We start from the raw sequence: 17954 nt of genomic DNA on the forward strand, positions 1-17954 counted from the left end.
AATTGTGCATCAGCTATGGCAGGGGAGGGATAGAACATAAATCCTATAGCCATGGGAAAATGCTCTAAATTAATTAATTAAATAAAATTGCAAAATTTTAAAAAAGAAATATAGTGTCTAGAATTTTTTGGTTTTCATGGAATATAGTAGTTCTTAAAATTATCTTCCAGGTCAACTGTTTTTTACAACAGCTAGCTTACATTTTCTTCCATTTTTTCATTCTTTTGATTTTGTTCTGATATTTCTTGCTGTTCCATGGAATCATTAATTTCTGTTTGGTCTATTTTAGTTTTCATGGAAGTTCATTTTGAATTAGTTGATCAATGTTCTTCTAAGTTGTGAAAGTGTTTCAAGACATATCTATGATTGAAATATTCTCGTTCCTATTCTTCCTCTAGAACTTTTGCTTCACATTTTTTATCCCTCACTTCAATTCTTCTGGTATTTAAGTAGTCTTTGGAAAATCCAATTTTTTCCTTTTGAATCTTTACTTCTTGTTATCATGGAGTTCTTTATTCTTTTGGGGGAATACTTATATTTGTAATACTTTGAGTATTTTCAGATTTCAAATCTGAATAAAAATATTATCAGATTTTTCTTTGATTAACTCATCTCTTCAACTTTAGCTCCCAAATTGAGACTTTGGTCTAAGGTCAGATTTTACCCCTTGTGCTTATGATTGGAGTGATTTGTTTTACTTGGTCTTCTCCTGGATCATTGGGTTCCTATTATGACTACTCTTCTTGGGGTTTGGATTATTTATATTTTTGAGGTTTAGAGTGCTAACTTTTTTGATCATATTTGGAATTTCAAGACACAGTTTCAGGAAACATAGAGCCCTGGCTCTGGGGTGTTGAAGTCTAGGCTATAGCTCCTAGGAGTTTCTAATATCTCTACTCTGATGCTTCCTCATCCTCTGATTTCTCGGCGGATTCTTCTGTTGTTATTCATTTTGAACACATAGTCTTACAGGCTATATGTGTCCTTGATCTGGCTCTTTTGGTCACACTGGAAAGCTACTCTGCTGCTAATGAGGCAGTAGAGTAGGGTGTTGTAGAGAAAATAAGTTATGTCAATGACTTGAGACATTAGCTATGATTGCAACATATTAGACTGATCAGGTCAGAGAATGAGAAAATCCAAACTTAGGTTATAGATTTCCCATTTATTAGCTCTGTGACTTTGCATGTGCTTCTCCCTGGGACTCAATTTCCTTATCTGTAATATTAAATAAAATATGAGGGGGTACAATGCAAGATCTTCAATATCTTATATCTCTAATATTCTATTTTGACATGATTTGTGTTTATTCCTATTATGGTTTTCTTATCTAGGGGTTTCCAAAGCCATTTTAGAAGCTGCTGGAAGAGCTGTGGAATTGGAATGTGCTGCATTAGGTATGGCATCAATATTTTTATTTTAGCTTCAATCTAGTCAAAGTAAAACAGCTGGGTATGTGATAGGAAGATGTGGGAGATGATCAGAGCAAGTGAGAAGTCTTTTAGGAGCTAGTGTTCCATAGGAAAGTGTGATTGTGATAATTTCCCTTTGAATCTATTGAATAAATGTATGACTATGGGAAAATATCACCACATGTGATATGGTTTGAGACACTGCCATGACTCCTATGCTCCCAATTTTCTCCTTTATCAAATCACCACAATATCTAAAACTTTCACAATTAAAGGAATACCTTGAGGTTAAGACACTAGGACTGTTAGGTAGGAGAGTTTGGGAACTGCAATTTATGTAATAATTACAGTTCTAGCTTTGAAAAGCTATTTGGCTGAGCCCTAAGGCTGAGTCAGGGTCACCATAATATGAGGGAAGCATGAACTCTTCAGTGAATTCACATATGCCACCCAGGGAATGCAAGAAGGATTTCTGTTAAAAGGACCATTGAGACCTCAGTTCCTTTGTCTTAAAAACCATTAAAGAGATTCCAGCATTTCAGAGTGAGAACCCTTTAGCGCAGTTATATGTGCCCATACCTCCCAGTGAAGGTGGTTACAAGAAGTCCTTTTTTATATAATAATGTAAATAAAAGTCAACTTGGAGAGTCAATAAAACTCTGGTATATTACACTAAGAGTGATGGCACTATTAGTACTAAAATTAAGGGCAGAACTCTCTTTTGTTAGCAACCACAAGCTGCCTTTCTTGGAAAGTTCCTTACAAAGAAATTTAAGTATTTGTGGGAAAATATCTATTTTTTTAAAAAAATGGGTTAAATTTGTTTTTAATTAAGTAAATACCCTTTGACTCACATATTCCACAACTATACATATAACCCAAAGAGGTCATTGATAAGAAGAAAGTCCCAATATACACCAAATTATTTTAGCTGTCCTTATTTTAACTGTACTTAAGCAAAGAATTGAAAACAAAGTAGTGCTTATTGACAGGGGAATGGATAAACGAATTGTGGCACATGATTGTATAGAATAAATATTGTGCTAGAGGCAGCTAGGTGGCTCATTGTATAGGGAACCAGGCCAGGAGACTGAAGATCCTGGATTCAAATGTGAACTCAGATGCTTCCTAGCTCTATTACTCTGGACAAATCACTTAATTCCCATTACCTACTCCTTTCTGTTCTTCTGCCATGGAAGTACTATTTAGTATCAATTCTAAGACAGAAGGTAAAGATTAAAAACAAAAAAATTAAATAAATACTGTGCTGTAAGGAATGACAAATACGATGAATACAGAGAAGCATAAAAAGGCTTACATGAACTAATACAGAGTGAGGTAAGCAGAGCAGAAATAACAATATACCCAGTAGCTATAATCATGTAAATGGAAAGAACCACCAGAAAAAAGAATCAAAAGTAAGCGTTGCAAAATTAGAAAGAATAAGCATGACTCAAAAGAAGAGATATAAAAAGACATCTGTATCCCAAAAAGACATTTGTATCCCAGGCTTTTGCAGTGGTGGGAGGCACACAAGTGTGGTGAATTGCATATGTTTTCAGACTTTTTATATTATGTTTTACCTGTTCATGCTTTTAGCTATTTATTAGTTGGGAAAATGACCTTATATTCTACTACTTTTACCTAACTGTAAAAAGGAATTTTCCATTTATGCGATAGTTCACTGGACACTAAATATAAATGAATAATAGCAGGATAAAAACTATTCCATAACTGTTTCTTTCTGCATTCTTTATCAGCTAGGAAGCAGCTGAGTGGCTAAATGACCAAAAAAAAAAAAAAAATAGAGCATTGTGCCTGGATCCAGGAAGACCTGAGTTCAAATGTATTCTCTGATACTTCCTGGCATTGTGATCCTGGGCAAGTCACTTAACTTCAGCTGCCTAGCCTTTACCACACTTCTGCCTTGGAATCTATACTTAGTATCAATTCTAAGACAGAAAATAAGTGTTTTTAAAAAAGGAAAATAAAAGAGAGAGCATAACATTTGTAGGAGATGGAGTGAAGTTCATTATCTTCAAATGCTTGAAGGGTTGGTATATGGAAAGGAGACGAGACTAATTCTTTGAAGCTCTAGAGGGCAAAATTTAATTTAGAAGGAGACTATTTTAAGCTTGATTTAAAGAAGACCTTACGCTTATAGTTAAAGGACTGCCAGTAAGGTAGCAAGTTTACTATCACTGGAGGTGTTTAAGTAGAAAATGGATAATCACGTGTTCATGATGTTTTAGAAGGAGTTAATAAATGAGAGAAGGTTGTATTTAAATGTTTCATAAGGTCCTTTTCAGTTTTGAGAGTCTATAAAAACCAAAACAAAAATCAGTATGGATCATGCCATTCAGGACTCTTTTCCATGTTCTGTTTCATATTATTAGTATCTCATGGGTTTCAGTAGTTCATGTTTTATATTCTTTTTCTTCTTTTCTACAGCTGCAAAACCTCATGACAATTTTATAATTACCCAAGGGGGAAATTTGAAGTGCAAAAAAATAATTCATGTACTTGGTCATGAAGATATTAAAAAAACAGTCTCCAGTGTCCTGCAAGAGTGTGAAAAGATGAAGAGCAAATCGGTTTCCCTCCCAGCCATTGGAACTGGTCTGTAGCTTCCTGGCAGAATTCATTTCTAAATTATTAGTGTCTCTTAGCCTCTATATTTACCAATAATTTTAATACTTTAGAATAAAACTTGAAAAGGGAAATAGCTACAAGATTAGTCTAAATTTTGACAGTCTTTTTTTTTTTTAAATTAAACCCTTGCCTTCTGTCTTACTATCAATTCTAATACAGAAGAGCAACAAGGGCTAGGCAATCAGGGTTAAGTGATGTGTCCAGATTCATATAGCTAGGAAGTGTCTGAAGTCAAATTTGAACCCAGATCCTCCTGACTTCAGGCCAGGATCTCTATCCACTGTGCTACCTAACTTACCCCTTGACAATCTTTTTTAAATCCAAGTATCATGATCTTTGTAATAATTAATGGGTTTTACTGAATGTTCAAGCAATGGATAAACAAGATGAAAAGAAAAAAGACTCAACTGTTAGAGTAAGAAAGAGAAACAAAAGAATAGAGAGAGAAATAAATGGATAGAAAAAATGAATTCATTCTTCAGTCTCTTTCAGTGGCCCTTCTTCCTCTTCCTCTAAGGCTTCATCCTTCCCTTATCTCTCAGAGAATAATAGCATCTACTTCATAGGGTTGATGTGGGACAAGATAAGATAATATTTATAAAGCACTTTGCAAATCTCACAGTGCTATATAAATGCTAGCTATTACACAAAGATGCTGCTGCTAATCCATTCTAGAGAGGTGATGAGTTTGAAGAATGGCAATGGGTTTACCTTGTTTCATCTTCAATCTTATGCCTGGTTATCCTTTTGACCAGTGGTAGAAAAATTTGATCTTGTTTGTCAGAATTAAGGATACAGGCTGGGGTCGTACCAATAGTAAGGCTTACATTCCTTAGGTCAGTGATGAAGAACCTTTAGAAATGGAGTGCTGGGTCCCCCTCACACCACCCCCCAGACCAAGTGCCATGCCCCCCACCTTACCCCACAGAGGGAAGGAGTAAGCACTCCCATTGGGCTGCTGGACAGAGGGGCAGATTATGTGAAAAAACGTTATCAGGCATGGTGGAGAGGGGAGCAGTTCCACCAGTCTCTCTGCCTTTCTAGTAAGGAACTAGGGGAAGGGGAAAGGGGGGCTGAATACCTACAGAAAGTGCTCTGCATGCCATCTTTGGCACCTGTGCCATAGGTTCATCATTGCTGCCATAGGTTATATATATATCATACATATATCTTCCTGGAAACCTAGGGAGATACAAAATAATATAGATAGTCGAATGAATGATTTTTGTATTGAGATAACTCAAAGGGATATTATATTCTTCCATTTTTCATTATAAAATGTCAAGTTTGAACCCACATATCTGCTCTTCATGTAAGTGCCCTTCAGATTTTAGAGGATAAGACCAGTTATCTACCATAAGAGACAACCTACCAAGACAAAAGGAAACAAGGGATCTAACTTACCTTGATAGAGGAGTTCAAACTCTTAATCATTCAGCTTCATAATTCCATTGCTCTAGGGACTATAGATTTTCTGAAGGGACTACTGTTTCCCATAGCACTTAGATCAGAAAAATCTTAGTCTATGTTATTAGAGAGGCAGACAGACAGGAAGACATACACACACACACACACACACACACACACACACACACACATAAAGACTATAAAACAAAATAGATTTGTAGGAATAACCATTTATTCATTAAGAAAGGACATACCAAATTCTAAACATATTACACATAGCATGATATAGTAGACTGGATGTTGGAACTGGAATCAGAAGACCTGGATTCAAATCCTACCTCAGATACTTCACTAGCTGTGGGGATGTGGAAAAAACACAACCTCTATGAGCTTTAGTTTCCTCATCTTTAAAAATAAGGAGTTGGGCTAGGTGTCCTCTAAGGTCCTTTCTAGCTATAAATCTTTCATCCTGTAAGTTGGTTGCTTGGTAGTATCATTTTTTATTATTATGTTCTTCTAGGACAGGCCAAACAAGACCCAGTTGTTGTTGCAAAAAAAATAATTGATGCTGTTGAAGACTTTGCATGGAAAGGATCTGCCCAATCAGTGAAAAAAGTGAAAGTGGTCATCTTCTTGCCAGAACTACTGGAAGTGTTTTATGATAGTATGAAAAGAAGAGAAGGTTCTCCAATGCCAACCTTTATGTTTTCGAAGTTAAAAAGTAAGTTGTATATATGTTTATGATTATACTTATGATATTTTATATATTTTTCTAATTGGTATTATTTAGAAAATGTTCAGAGGCATATTCTCACATTATCAATTTTTTTAGTACTTTTAGGTCTTACAAAACATAATTTTGTTTTTGGGAAGAAAATAAAATCAACCATATTTCAGATATGTGGCAAAAGTGAGGAGAACATTGAAAGCACTGGCTCTTGGATACATAACTTAACTTTAAAAGAACAAGAGAGTTACCTCACCTCAGATGAATTGATACAAAACTTTGGTGAAGAAGAATTCAAGGAACTGAATACACTGCAGAAAAGTTTGAATATCATCATTTCCCCCCGAAATAATTTTTGTCTCCAGGCCGTAGGACTTGCCAAAGATGTGATAAAGGCTTCCCAGAAAATTGAAGATATGATGAGGAGAGTTTGCTTAAGAAGAGAAGAGGATTCTAAGGCTGAGCAGCTTAGTCATTTCATTCAATGGCAGTATAACGAAAATGGTGTTTTCCTGTCCTTTGACAAAATAAATAATTTTTATTTAGAGAAGGCAAGGGAAGAAAAGAAAAATAATGTTGATATAAAAATCAAGAACAAAAGCTACACAGTGAACTTTCATACCAACATTGCAACAGATACAAAGGGACACAGTTTCCCTGTTCAGAGAGTCACAAAATCTGAAGGTAGGTTAAATGTTGACTTCTTTTATTTCTCCTTCCCTTCCTTTCTTTTCCCTTCATTTCTTTCCTTTCCCATCCTTTCTAAGCAAGTCACTTAACTCTTTCTTGATCTTGGTTCACCCCTTGGCAAAGTGTAGAGTTATTACCCTTTTTTAACCTTGTATATTAGTACATAGACAATGTTTTAGTACAATATAATTTAAACCCTGCTCACCCCCACCTCCACTAAAAAGCCCTTTTCACAGTCTATCTTCCATTCGTAAATTATTCCATTGGTTTAAAACTTTTATTCTTATTGCAATGCAAAAACTCTACAGGAATAAATAAAAATTTAAAAACCCTTACATTCTGTTTTAGAATTGATATTAAACATTGATTCCAAGGCAGAAGAGTAGTAAGGGCTATGCAATTGGGGTTAGGTGACTTGCCCAGGGTCACACAAGTAGGAAGTGTTTGAGGCCAAATTTGAACCCAGGTCCTACTGACTCCAGCCTGGCACTCTATCCACTGAGCCACTTAGTTGCTCCCCAGAGGGAAAAAATTAAGGGTCTAATCAGTCATTTATACATTAGAAAATTGATCCATTAAATTCTCCCATTAAAATGGATAAATTAGATTTCTGCTTTGCAAATCAGTCTCTTCTTGGTACTATTTACTTTAAATTAGTGCTACAGATAACTCCAGAGATTAAATGTTGAAAAGGAGTTTTAATGGCTGAGCTGCTCTGGGGTTTGTTTCATTGAATGCAGTATAATGATAATGGTGTTTTACTTCTAGGTAAGCAGATTAAAATAAGCTTCTGAATCTGCCAATCATTATAGAATAGAAGACAGGTAAAAGCTTGAATGAGTCCATCAGATTTTTTTAATTAATCAATTTGTTTGTTCGTTACTTTAAAACACCGAGTTAACTCTCTCTCTCTCTCATCTCTCCCCATTAGAAGAGGCATCATTTGACAAAAAGATATATGTAGATATTAAAACTTTGTCTTGCTTATTTATATTTATCAGGTCTTTCTCTGGAGGTAGACACATAAAAGTTATTCTTCAGACAATATGTTTATTACTCTATATAATGTATCTTGGTTCTGCTCATTTCATGCTTCATGATTTCACAGAGGTCTTTCCATACAGAAATTTAAAGATGAGATTAACAAGATTGAATATAAGAAAACATTGAATTAATAAATAAAACTGTTGGTTTTATGAAAAAAAATAGATAAACCATTGGTTAATATGATTTTTAACAAAGAGAGAAGAAAACAAAAAATGAAAAGGGTGAATTTACTACTTATAAAGATGAAATTTAATAAATTATTGGGATTTATTTTGCCCAACAAATTTAATAATTTAAGTGAAGTGGAACAATGCTTATAAAAATACAAATTGATTAGACTAACAGAAAAGAAAGTAGACTATCTAAAGAAAATTATTTTAGAAAAAGAAATTGAACAGGCCAGAAAGAACTTCCTAAGAAAAAGTATCAGGACCAGATGGATTTACAAGAGAATTTTATCAAGCATTTAAAGATTATCTAATTCCAATATTAGATAAATTACTTAGAATAATTGATGAAAGAGTCCTGTGAAACTCCTTTTATGAGACAAATATGGTGCTGATACCTAAACTAGAAAGAGCAAAAATAGAGAAAGAAAATTATAGGCCAATTTCATTAATGAATATAGATGCAAAATTCCTGAATAAGATATTAGCTGGGGGACTACAACAATATATCACAGAAATTATACAGTATGATCAAAGAGGATTTATACCAGGTATGCAGGGATGGTTTACTATAAAGAAAACTATTAACATAATTGATTACATCAACAATATATAAATGTAAATGTAAAAAGTAACAAGAATCATATGAACCTATCAATACATGCAGAAAAAGCTGTTGACAGAATACAACACTCATTCCTATTAAAAGCACTTGAAAGCATAGGAATAAATGTATTTTTCCCTTATAGTTCATTAGATTTTTCCCAGAAATCAGAGTATAATGGAGGAGTAAGAAGAACCAGAGGGTACCAGAGACCTTGTTTGTTTTTTTTTAATAAAGCTAATTAGTCCATCAGATGATGTTAATATGAGAGGTCATAAGGACTTCTCAATTTAATTATGGTACAATTTTCTTAGCCAGATGCTTTCCCAATTCAACTCCCCACAGATTATAACTGTTGACATCTGAGATGATGCTCTGAGGAGGAACATTGGTTCCTCCAATTAAAGCTCTGAGAATAAATGGAATGAGCTTTGTGAGAATGATTTCTCTTAAATACCCTATGAGATAATAGGTGCTCCAGGGTATTCCTGGAATAGCCTGTATTCTTCTTGTCCTGTCTTCTCCTTCATGAGGACCTCAATGTGAAGATCTTGTGATGAAGGCCACTTTAGCTTGGTCACTGTGTCTGCATGGAGATGAGAAATTCACAGGGAATTATCAGGTATCATTGTGAATCACCTGATTAAAGCATAGTGGCTACTGTTCTTGTCTCCCACCAAATAGTGGAAACTATTGTAGTCAACTGGGGCATTTGACTGAGCAATATACTTCCCACTGACTCTATGTTGCTCTACTAGAACAGGCATCAAAGTGATGTAATAAGGCAGTTAATCATCATAAGACAGCAGGACCTGAGTCTAGCTTCCCCAAAGAGTCAATGTACCATCTGAGTGATATGGCAAACACCACAAGGGCATTTTTTGGATGTGGAATCATGTGGAAATAATTGTCCTTCCATTGAGCTGTGACAGCAGTGGTTCAAAATTGTCAAAATCAACATGAAGGGTGATAGAAAGAGATATTTGATCATGGTGAATCTTGCCCAACAACCCAGGCCCAGAATTAAAACATTTTAATTCCAAACTCTAACTTTTTGGTACATTGGTAGATAATGCCTCAAAGTGTTTTTACACAGCTGGAGGATTCTTTGGTGCCTGAAATAGTTGTTCCTTGGTTGTGTCATCATTGGTGATGATTTCCAAGTAGTTAAGATCATCAAAACAGTGATGAAGCACATATGGCTTCAGAGCAGCAAAGGTCTTGGCAATAAAGATGCCATAACATTGGAAATTAACCAGGTATAATGGCCTCCCTGGGAATAGGACTTCACTGTTTCTCTCATCAATAGAAGAACCAAATGAAATTGCAATGCCAATGGTGAACTTGTCTATCAGCATCTTTCAATGTAACCCTTTCCTTCCATATCATCAATTTACCAGCAGAATGCCTTCATTTGGTTTGCCTCAGGTATTACATCCTTGTGCTCCACCAGAATGGGTGTATTAGAGCAATTCCACAACTAATGTATAGCATGAATTAGTTGCCAATGAAATGGATCTTCTCCTTGAACATTTGTTCCTGAATATTCTCTACTCCCCTGGACTTGCAGACTTGGAATAGATCTTTATCATGTCTCTGTAATTGTTCAAGCAATCCATAGCAATATGTCCATTGCTGGTTCAGAGATTTAAGCTGAAAAGCCCCTTCCTGCCCACCAGCATCTAAGAAGCAGCATGTTGAGCTCAACTCACATTCATATTGCTTCTGGACGGGCTTCTAGAAATTCAGGTCCTACCTACGTCCAGCTTTAGCTGTTCTCATAAGACTGAGACTGATAAATTGTTGCAAATTGCCACTTACTGGGAGCCTTATTCAAAGTGTAGAGGAATTAAAGTGGGTTTTATTCTTTTTTTTAATTAATTAATTTAGAATATTTTTCCATGGTTACATGATTCATGTCCTTTCCCTCCTCCCCACCTCACTCCCATAGCCAGTGTGCAATTCCACTGGGTTTTACATGTGTCATTGATCAAGACATTTTTTCCATATTATTAATATTTGCATTAGGGTGATCATTTAGAGTCTATATCCCCACTCATATTCCCATCAACCCATGTGATCAAACAGTTGTTTTTCTTCTTTGTTTCTACTCCCACAGTTCTTTCTCTGCATGTGAATAGTATTCTTTCTCATAATTCCCTCAGAATTGTCCTGGATTGTTGCATTACTGCTAATAGAGAAGTCCATTACATTCAAATGTGCCACAGTTTATCCATCTCTGTGTACAATGTTCTCCTGGTTCTGTCCTTTCACTCCGCATCAATTCCTGGAGGTCATTCCAATTCACATGGAATTCCTCCAGCTCATTTCTTTTGACAAAATAGTATTCCATCACCAAGAGATACCACAATTTGTTCAGCCATTCCCCAATTGAAGGACATCCCCTCATTTTCCAATTTTTTGCCACCACAAAGAGTGAGGCTATAAATATTTTTGTACAAGTCTTTTTCCTCATTATCTCTTTGGGGTATAAATTCAGCAGTGGTATGGCTTGATTAAAGGGCAGACAGTCTTTTAAAGCCCTTTGAGCATAGTTCCAAATTGCCATCCAGAATGGTTGGATCAATTCACAACTCCATCAGCAATGCATTAATGTTCCAATTTTGCCACATCCCCTCAAACATTTTTACTTTCCTTTGCCGTCATGTTAACCAATCTTCTAGGTATGAGGTGGTACCTCAGAGTTGTTTTGATTTGCATTTCTCTAATTAATAGAGATTTAGAACACTTTCTCATGTTCTTATTGATAGTTTTGATTTCTTTATCTGAAAATTGCCTATTCATGCCCCTTGCCCATTTATCAATTGGGGAATGGCTTGATTTTTTGTACAATTGACTTAGCTCCTCATAAATTTGAGTAATTAGACCTTTGTCAGTGGTTTTTATTAAATTCTTTACCAATTTGTTACTTCCCTTCTAATTTTGATTGCATTGGTTTTGTTTGTACAAAACCTTTTTAATTTAATGTAATCAAAATTATTTATTTTACATTTCATAATTTTTTCTAACTCTTGCTTGGTATTAAAATCTTCCCTTTCATATACTCTTCTATGTTCACCTAATTTATTTATGGTTTTCTTCTTTATATTCAAGTCATTTACCCATTCTGAATTTATCTTAGTGTAGAGTGTGAGATGTTGATCTAAACCTAATCTCTCCCTTACTGTTTTCCAATTTCCCCATCAGTTTTTGTTAAAGAGTAGATTTTTGTCCCAAAAGTTGGGCTCTTTGGGTTTATCATAGACTATTTTCCTGAGGTCACTTACCCCAGTCTACTCCACTGATCCTCCCTTCTGTCTCTTAACCAGTACCATATTGTTTTGATGACTGCTGCTTTATAGTATAGTTTAATATCTGGTACTGCTAGGCCTCCCTCCACCTTTTTTTTTTCATTATTTCCCTTGATATTCTTGATCTTTTATTCTTCCAAATGAACTTTGTTATCAGTTTTTTCTAATTCAGTAAAAAAGTTTCTTGGTATTTTGATAGGATGGCACTGAATAAGTAAATTAGTTTTGGTAGGATTGTCATTTTTATTATGTTAGCTCATCCTACCTATGATCAATTAATGGGTTTTATTCTTATGGGTTAAATGCAGGCCACTGAAAAAGTGGTATTTCACAGTTTTGTCCATAAGGGTTATAATAGGTAGTACTTAAGTGAAAAGAAAGTCATAGTTCTAAAGAAAAAATGGACACCAGGATCTATGAAAAGAGGAGAAGTGGGATATTAGGGATGTAATTACAGATTACAATCATGTGTTCACATTTGCTCTTACCTTTAAAAAGTATGAACACCTATCTTTTGCAGAATTAGAGATGTACTTTGGGACTGGCTATGCTAAAAATTACCAATATCCTACCGGAAGAATGCAACCCCTGAGAGGGAATTACTCATTAGAATGAGATTTCTATCCCTCCCACCTACTCCCTTTTGGTCACTTTAAAGCAGAGCGATTCTATCAAAAGGAGTCACACTGAATCCTACAAGAAGCACATAAAAAAGATTCTAGAGAGACATGAATAAAAAGAGGTAGTTTGCTTAAGTCTGGAATCAGTTTTGAAACTCAGGACCCTTGGCAACATAAAAAGAGAAGTGGTTAGGGCTCAAGGAAAAAGTAGCCCTAGAAATAGATAATTTGGAAAGGGGAGCAGAATCTGAGAGCCCAACTAAGCAACCCTCCCAGGCAAGATGCTATATCGAAAGGAATGTTTCGTGAGAACTCTATGAAGAAGGGAAAAGGGCATTGAAGCCCTACAGTTTCAATATTGTGATTTGTCTTGGCCACAGATGTGCTTCATTACCAACATTCTAACATTAAATGCATTTTCCCCATGGATTCAGTGTGTATTTATGGTGGTGTACTGCAGCTTTATGGGAGCGAATATTTCATAGCTACTCTTCTCACTATGCCATTTAGGTAAATGCCTTTGCTGAGACCTGATTTATCTAGTGGCTAATTGTAAACATGAAGCATGCAAGTAGGGGATCTTATGCTCTCTATCTTTAAGAGTAGGTACACAAGAGCAAGCACAATTTGGAGAAGGTATTCCAGAGGGCATGCTTCAGAGGCAAAAGGGCAAAAACAGTCTTTCTGATTGAGGCTGACACAAATCTTCCCTATTTCTGACACTTTTCTTTGATGTGGATCTACATACTCATACTATTCATAGGGTTGTCTATAGTCATTTAAAACCAGGAGACTAGTTTATTAATTTACATTGTAAGAATCTTCTCATATCTTTTCTTTTAAGCCACGATTGTTCTTTGTAATTTTGCAACATTAACTTTTCATGTTTTTGTGGGTTTTCTTTCCATTCACATTGTTGCAATATTTGCAAATATTGTTTTCTTGCCTCTGCTTACTTCACTCTGTGTCTGTTCATATGGATCTTTCCATGCTTCTCTCTATTTATTTATTATATTCATCATTTCTTACAGCACTGATGTGAAAATTCACTAGTCCCTAGTCAAATTTAGGCTTTTCTAGCTTTCTATGAGACTAAGATTGAACAGACTTCAAGGACTGTTGCTTCCTCCCAGACACCTTTGTCTTTTGAACTGAGCAACCCTGGAACTCTGTTAAATCAGCACCAACCAGCTGGGACCAGGTCATTGTTTTGCATTTATTTACCTTTAACTTTAGCATTCCTTATTCTCTGTGTACCAACCCTTACTGGAACTCTACCTCCCACTCCATCAAAAGCACCCTTTGTCCAGTTTCTGCCCTGATTTACCGTCCAAAATCTGGGCTGTTATCTTGTACCTGAATTCCAATAATGAGTGCTTCTTAGTCCTATGAGATAAAGAGAGGGAAGTTGTTGCTAGCTCCATTACCTAATTTCCCGCCAATTATTTTGTATTCACTTCTTTTATGTACTCCCCTTTTTCCTCCCGTTCTTGGTTTTCTGTTATGAGGTCTTTATACTGAAAGGGGCCATTGGGCAGTTTAACGCTTCAGATAGAAGGAAAGCTGCCCTTCCCATATGTACATGTTACAACAGTGTGGACTGAATTTTGCAAAGGAGAACAGGCAATTGGACTGGCAGCCAAACCCAGGGAACTCTGAGAGAATTCTGTTTGGGAGGGGCCAGTGAAGGAGGGAGTTTGGTGAAAATTCTGAAGATTCTAAACTGCCAACGACCAACTGCCAAAGTCTGAGAAGATTCAAGTGTCGGGTAGGCTTGGGGATGGATGGTTGTGGGTGGCTAGGAGGATCTGGACAGGAATTAGCTCTTCTGAACAAAAAATTCAGGGGCAACCTGGAGATTTCAACAGCAAAACCTTTCTACTGACTTCACTGCCAACATAGAAGAAATTGAAAGAGTTGTGCTCCATAATTGGTGTTAGTGCCCAGACTCCCATGGGAGAGGGCATTTGGGGGACCCTTCCTTGATCCCTCTTATACTTCTTCCTTGCAGTTACTCCCCTGTTTGTTAGATAGTGTTAAGGATAGGATATTGTGAGGGGAGGAAGAGTCAGTTTCTGAGTCAAAGCTACAGAAGAAACCAGAACTGCTCTCTTGTTGTGGGGTTCATAGTTGATAGAGAAGTCATCCCTGTATCCTTCTTCCTCTAAAATCCTCCAATATCCCTTACCCCATTATCCTGAGTTCCCTGATCCTTATAATAAATTTTTATTAGTTTATTAGTGGTAGTTTGGGGCTGTTACTTTGAGGGGAGGAAGACTGATCTTGTGGCTAAGGGGAAGACAAATACCAAACACCACTTTGAAGGGAGAGGGGAGGCTTGTCTCCATAGTGCTGGATCTGAGGGGGGATCTAACCCATTAGGGTCTCAACTGATCCCCAACACCTTCCTTCAACATCCCCACTATAGCTTTACCAGTTGGGAACCTTTTTGATTTTATTCCCTCATATTTTATTCCTGGGGTGTGGGTGAGTGAATAGCTGATCTGGCCCAGTGAAAGCTATCAAGGGGGGAGGCTAGATACACACCCCATTTACCATCAATACTCACCCACATACATTTGTAACAAGCCAAAACAAAACAAAGAACCCGATTTAATCACAAGAAGCCATTTATTGAACAAAATACTGAAAAGCAGTCAGAAAGAGGAGCCCATGTGATGTTCTGAATTTTAGAGATCCCTGGGAATTCAATCTGTCAATATGAGAAGGCACTAGTTACTAAGTGTTTATTATTTTCCAGGTGTCATCCCTATACACTGGGCTGACATGAAACAGCAGAACCTACTTTTGGTGGAATTAAAGCCTGGTCAGCAAGAATATATGACCGTAAAGAACAATTTTAAAAAGACCTGTTCTAACTACAATATAGAGAAGGTAAGCCTGCCAGAAGAGAATCTGTTTGATTATTTGTTGTTTGTTTTTGATGGTGCAATGAGTAACATTGAGGTGTAATGCTAAAAAGTAGTGCTTTCCTTCCTTGCTGTCAAACATTCCTTTTACCTAGAATCTGCCAGGTTGAGCAGACCTCAGAAGCTACCAGCATCCAGCCATTTCATAACTGTATGTAGTATTAAACCAAAAGGATAAAATAGATTTTAATAAATTATTAAAGAATATTGCTCTTACACAAATGCAATATCATTAAATTGCATATCTATAAAGGGGCAGCATGTTAATGTTGGGTAGAGTGATTAACTTGGAGTTAAGAGTTAGGAAGACTTGAATTCAAATTCCACATATGATTAGTAGCTCCATATCCATGAGCAAATAATTTCATTTCTTGAGTTCTAATGTTCTTGTTCTATCAAGTGAAGAAAATGGACTGGATAATCTCTAATGTTCCTTCTAGTACTAATATGCCATTGTTTTGTTTTGTTTTAAACCCTTACCTTCTGTCTTAGAATTGATGCTAAGCATTGGTTCCAAGGAAGAAGAGTGGTAAGAGGTTAAGAGACTTGCCCTGGATCACACAGTTAGGAACTATGTAAGGTCAAATTTGAACCCAGTATCTCCAGCCCTTGCTCTCTATTGTGAAAAAGATAATGGAGGCACCAGGGATGTTACAATAAATCTAAATGATTGTGGGTACACACACTGGGTTGTAGGAGAGCCTGGACCAGGATAGGGAGATCAGAGTTCACTGGTTTAACATAGGAATGGCAGTTGGTCTCAACAGTCACTCAGCTCTCCCTAGGCCAGAGTCTTTGAAACCAACAGGCAAGGTAAAGGTTTTAGCAGTTTTAATTATATTTAACTAAAATAGAGGTGGGATAGGGATTTCTATACTTAAAACCTAAAGGGCAAAACCACAGGGGTAAGGGGAGGACTTCTCTACTCTAATCTTAGTGATCTAAGCAGGCAAGGCCAAAGGAGCAGTGCAAGAGTCACTGTGAAGGCCTAAAACCTGGTACCAGCCAGTTTTGACCAGCACAGCAAATGGGTCTGAGGGTGGCTTTGGGGTTCTCACGATAATCCACAGATGTTCACAGGATGTCAAAAGTCAAGGTATCCAAGTAGAGAGGGTGTGCTTGAGATGCTGTCCACCAGATCCCAAACTTCTCCTCTTCTTGGTGCTGCTCTGTAGTTCTTGTCCACTTGTTAGAAACCACCACCACTCAGGATTCCAGGGAAATCAGGATCCAGGGTGTCCTTTACTCTGAGATCTCCCAGGGCTAACAACAGTTTGTGCCAACCCGTAATTGAGTCTCTCTCAAGGCACAAGCCACTACTTCCTGCTCCTTCATTCCATCTTGGAACGCTCCTGTCCTTCCTGCTAAGTCCATCCTTAATACTTAATTATTATTAACTAATTATTAACTAATCTTCCTCACAACACTATCCATTGAGCCACCTAACTGCCCCTTGCCATAGTTCTTCAAATCACGAATCAGGGTTGTCAATTTTATGGAAGGTTCATAGTTCAAAAATCTATATTCAGAGAAAAAAACTAGAAAAATCTACATTGTGGTGCAAAGTGAAGGGAGCAAAACCAAGAGAACAGTATATATAACATCAATATTTTATGATGATCAACTATAGTGACCTTCAAGAGAAAGAACTGATGGAATCTGAGTGTGGATCAAAGTAGACTGTTTTTCACTGTATTTTTTTCTGTTTGTTTTTAATTGCTTGTTTTATATTAATCTTCTTCCACATGAACAAGTTAGAAAGCTGTTTTGCATGATCATACATGTATAACCTAAATAGAATTGCTTACTGTGTCATGGAGGGGGAAGGAAGGAAAGGAGAGAAAATTTGGAACATTCCGGGAACAAATATTAAAAATTGTTATGTAGGGGCAGCTGGGCTAGCTCAGTGGATTGAGAGCCAGGCCTAGAGACAGGAGGTCCTAGGTTCAAACCCGGCCTCAGCCACTTCCCAGCTGTGTGACCCTGGGCAGGTCACTTGACCCCCATTGCCCACCGTTACCACTCTTCCACCTATGTGACAATATACCGAAAGTACAAGGGTTTAAAAAAAATTGTTATGTATAATTGGAAAAATAAATAATATATAACCATATATGTATGTGTACATATGTGTTTTATATATATGCATGTATGTATATAGACATCTCTCTATACCAGGGGCAGCTGGGTGGCTCAGTGGATTGAGAGCCAGGCCTAGAGACTGGAGGTCCTAGGTTCAAGTCCGGCCTCGGACACTTCCAGCTGTGTGACCTTGGGCAAGTCACTTGACCCCTATCGCCCACCCTTACCACTCCTGGGCCAAGGACGGTCCCTAGCCCGGATGAAAAAGGAGGAGGGTTGGGCGTGGGGCTAGCAACCCCACCCTG

At 36.9% G+C, this 17954-nt stretch overlaps 1 protein-coding gene across 1 annotated transcript in view; it reads left to right on the forward strand.

The window, feature by feature from the left end:
• LOC123242360 (protein mono-ADP-ribosyltransferase PARP14-like) overlaps positions 1 to 17954 on the forward strand; it is a 119876-nt gene that overhangs the window by 91842 nt on the left and 10080 nt on the right. Inside the window, exons 11-15 of the mRNA XM_044670051.1 lie at positions 1335 to 1397; positions 3864 to 4031; positions 5992 to 6192; positions 6304 to 6882; positions 15399 to 15532. Of these exons, the coding sequence (XP_044525986.1) occupies positions 1335 to 1397; positions 3864 to 4031; positions 5992 to 6192; positions 6304 to 6882; positions 15399 to 15532 (1145 nt within the window). The remainder of the gene's footprint in view (positions 1 to 1334; positions 1398 to 3863; positions 4032 to 5991; positions 6193 to 6303; positions 6883 to 15398; positions 15533 to 17954) is intronic.

Source organism: Gracilinanus agilis, chromosome 3 (assembly GCF_016433145.1).
Source record: "Gracilinanus agilis isolate LMUSP501 chromosome 3, AgileGrace, whole genome shotgun sequence".
NCBI classification, from domain to species: Eukaryota; Metazoa; Chordata; class Mammalia; order Didelphimorphia; family Didelphidae; genus Gracilinanus; species Gracilinanus agilis.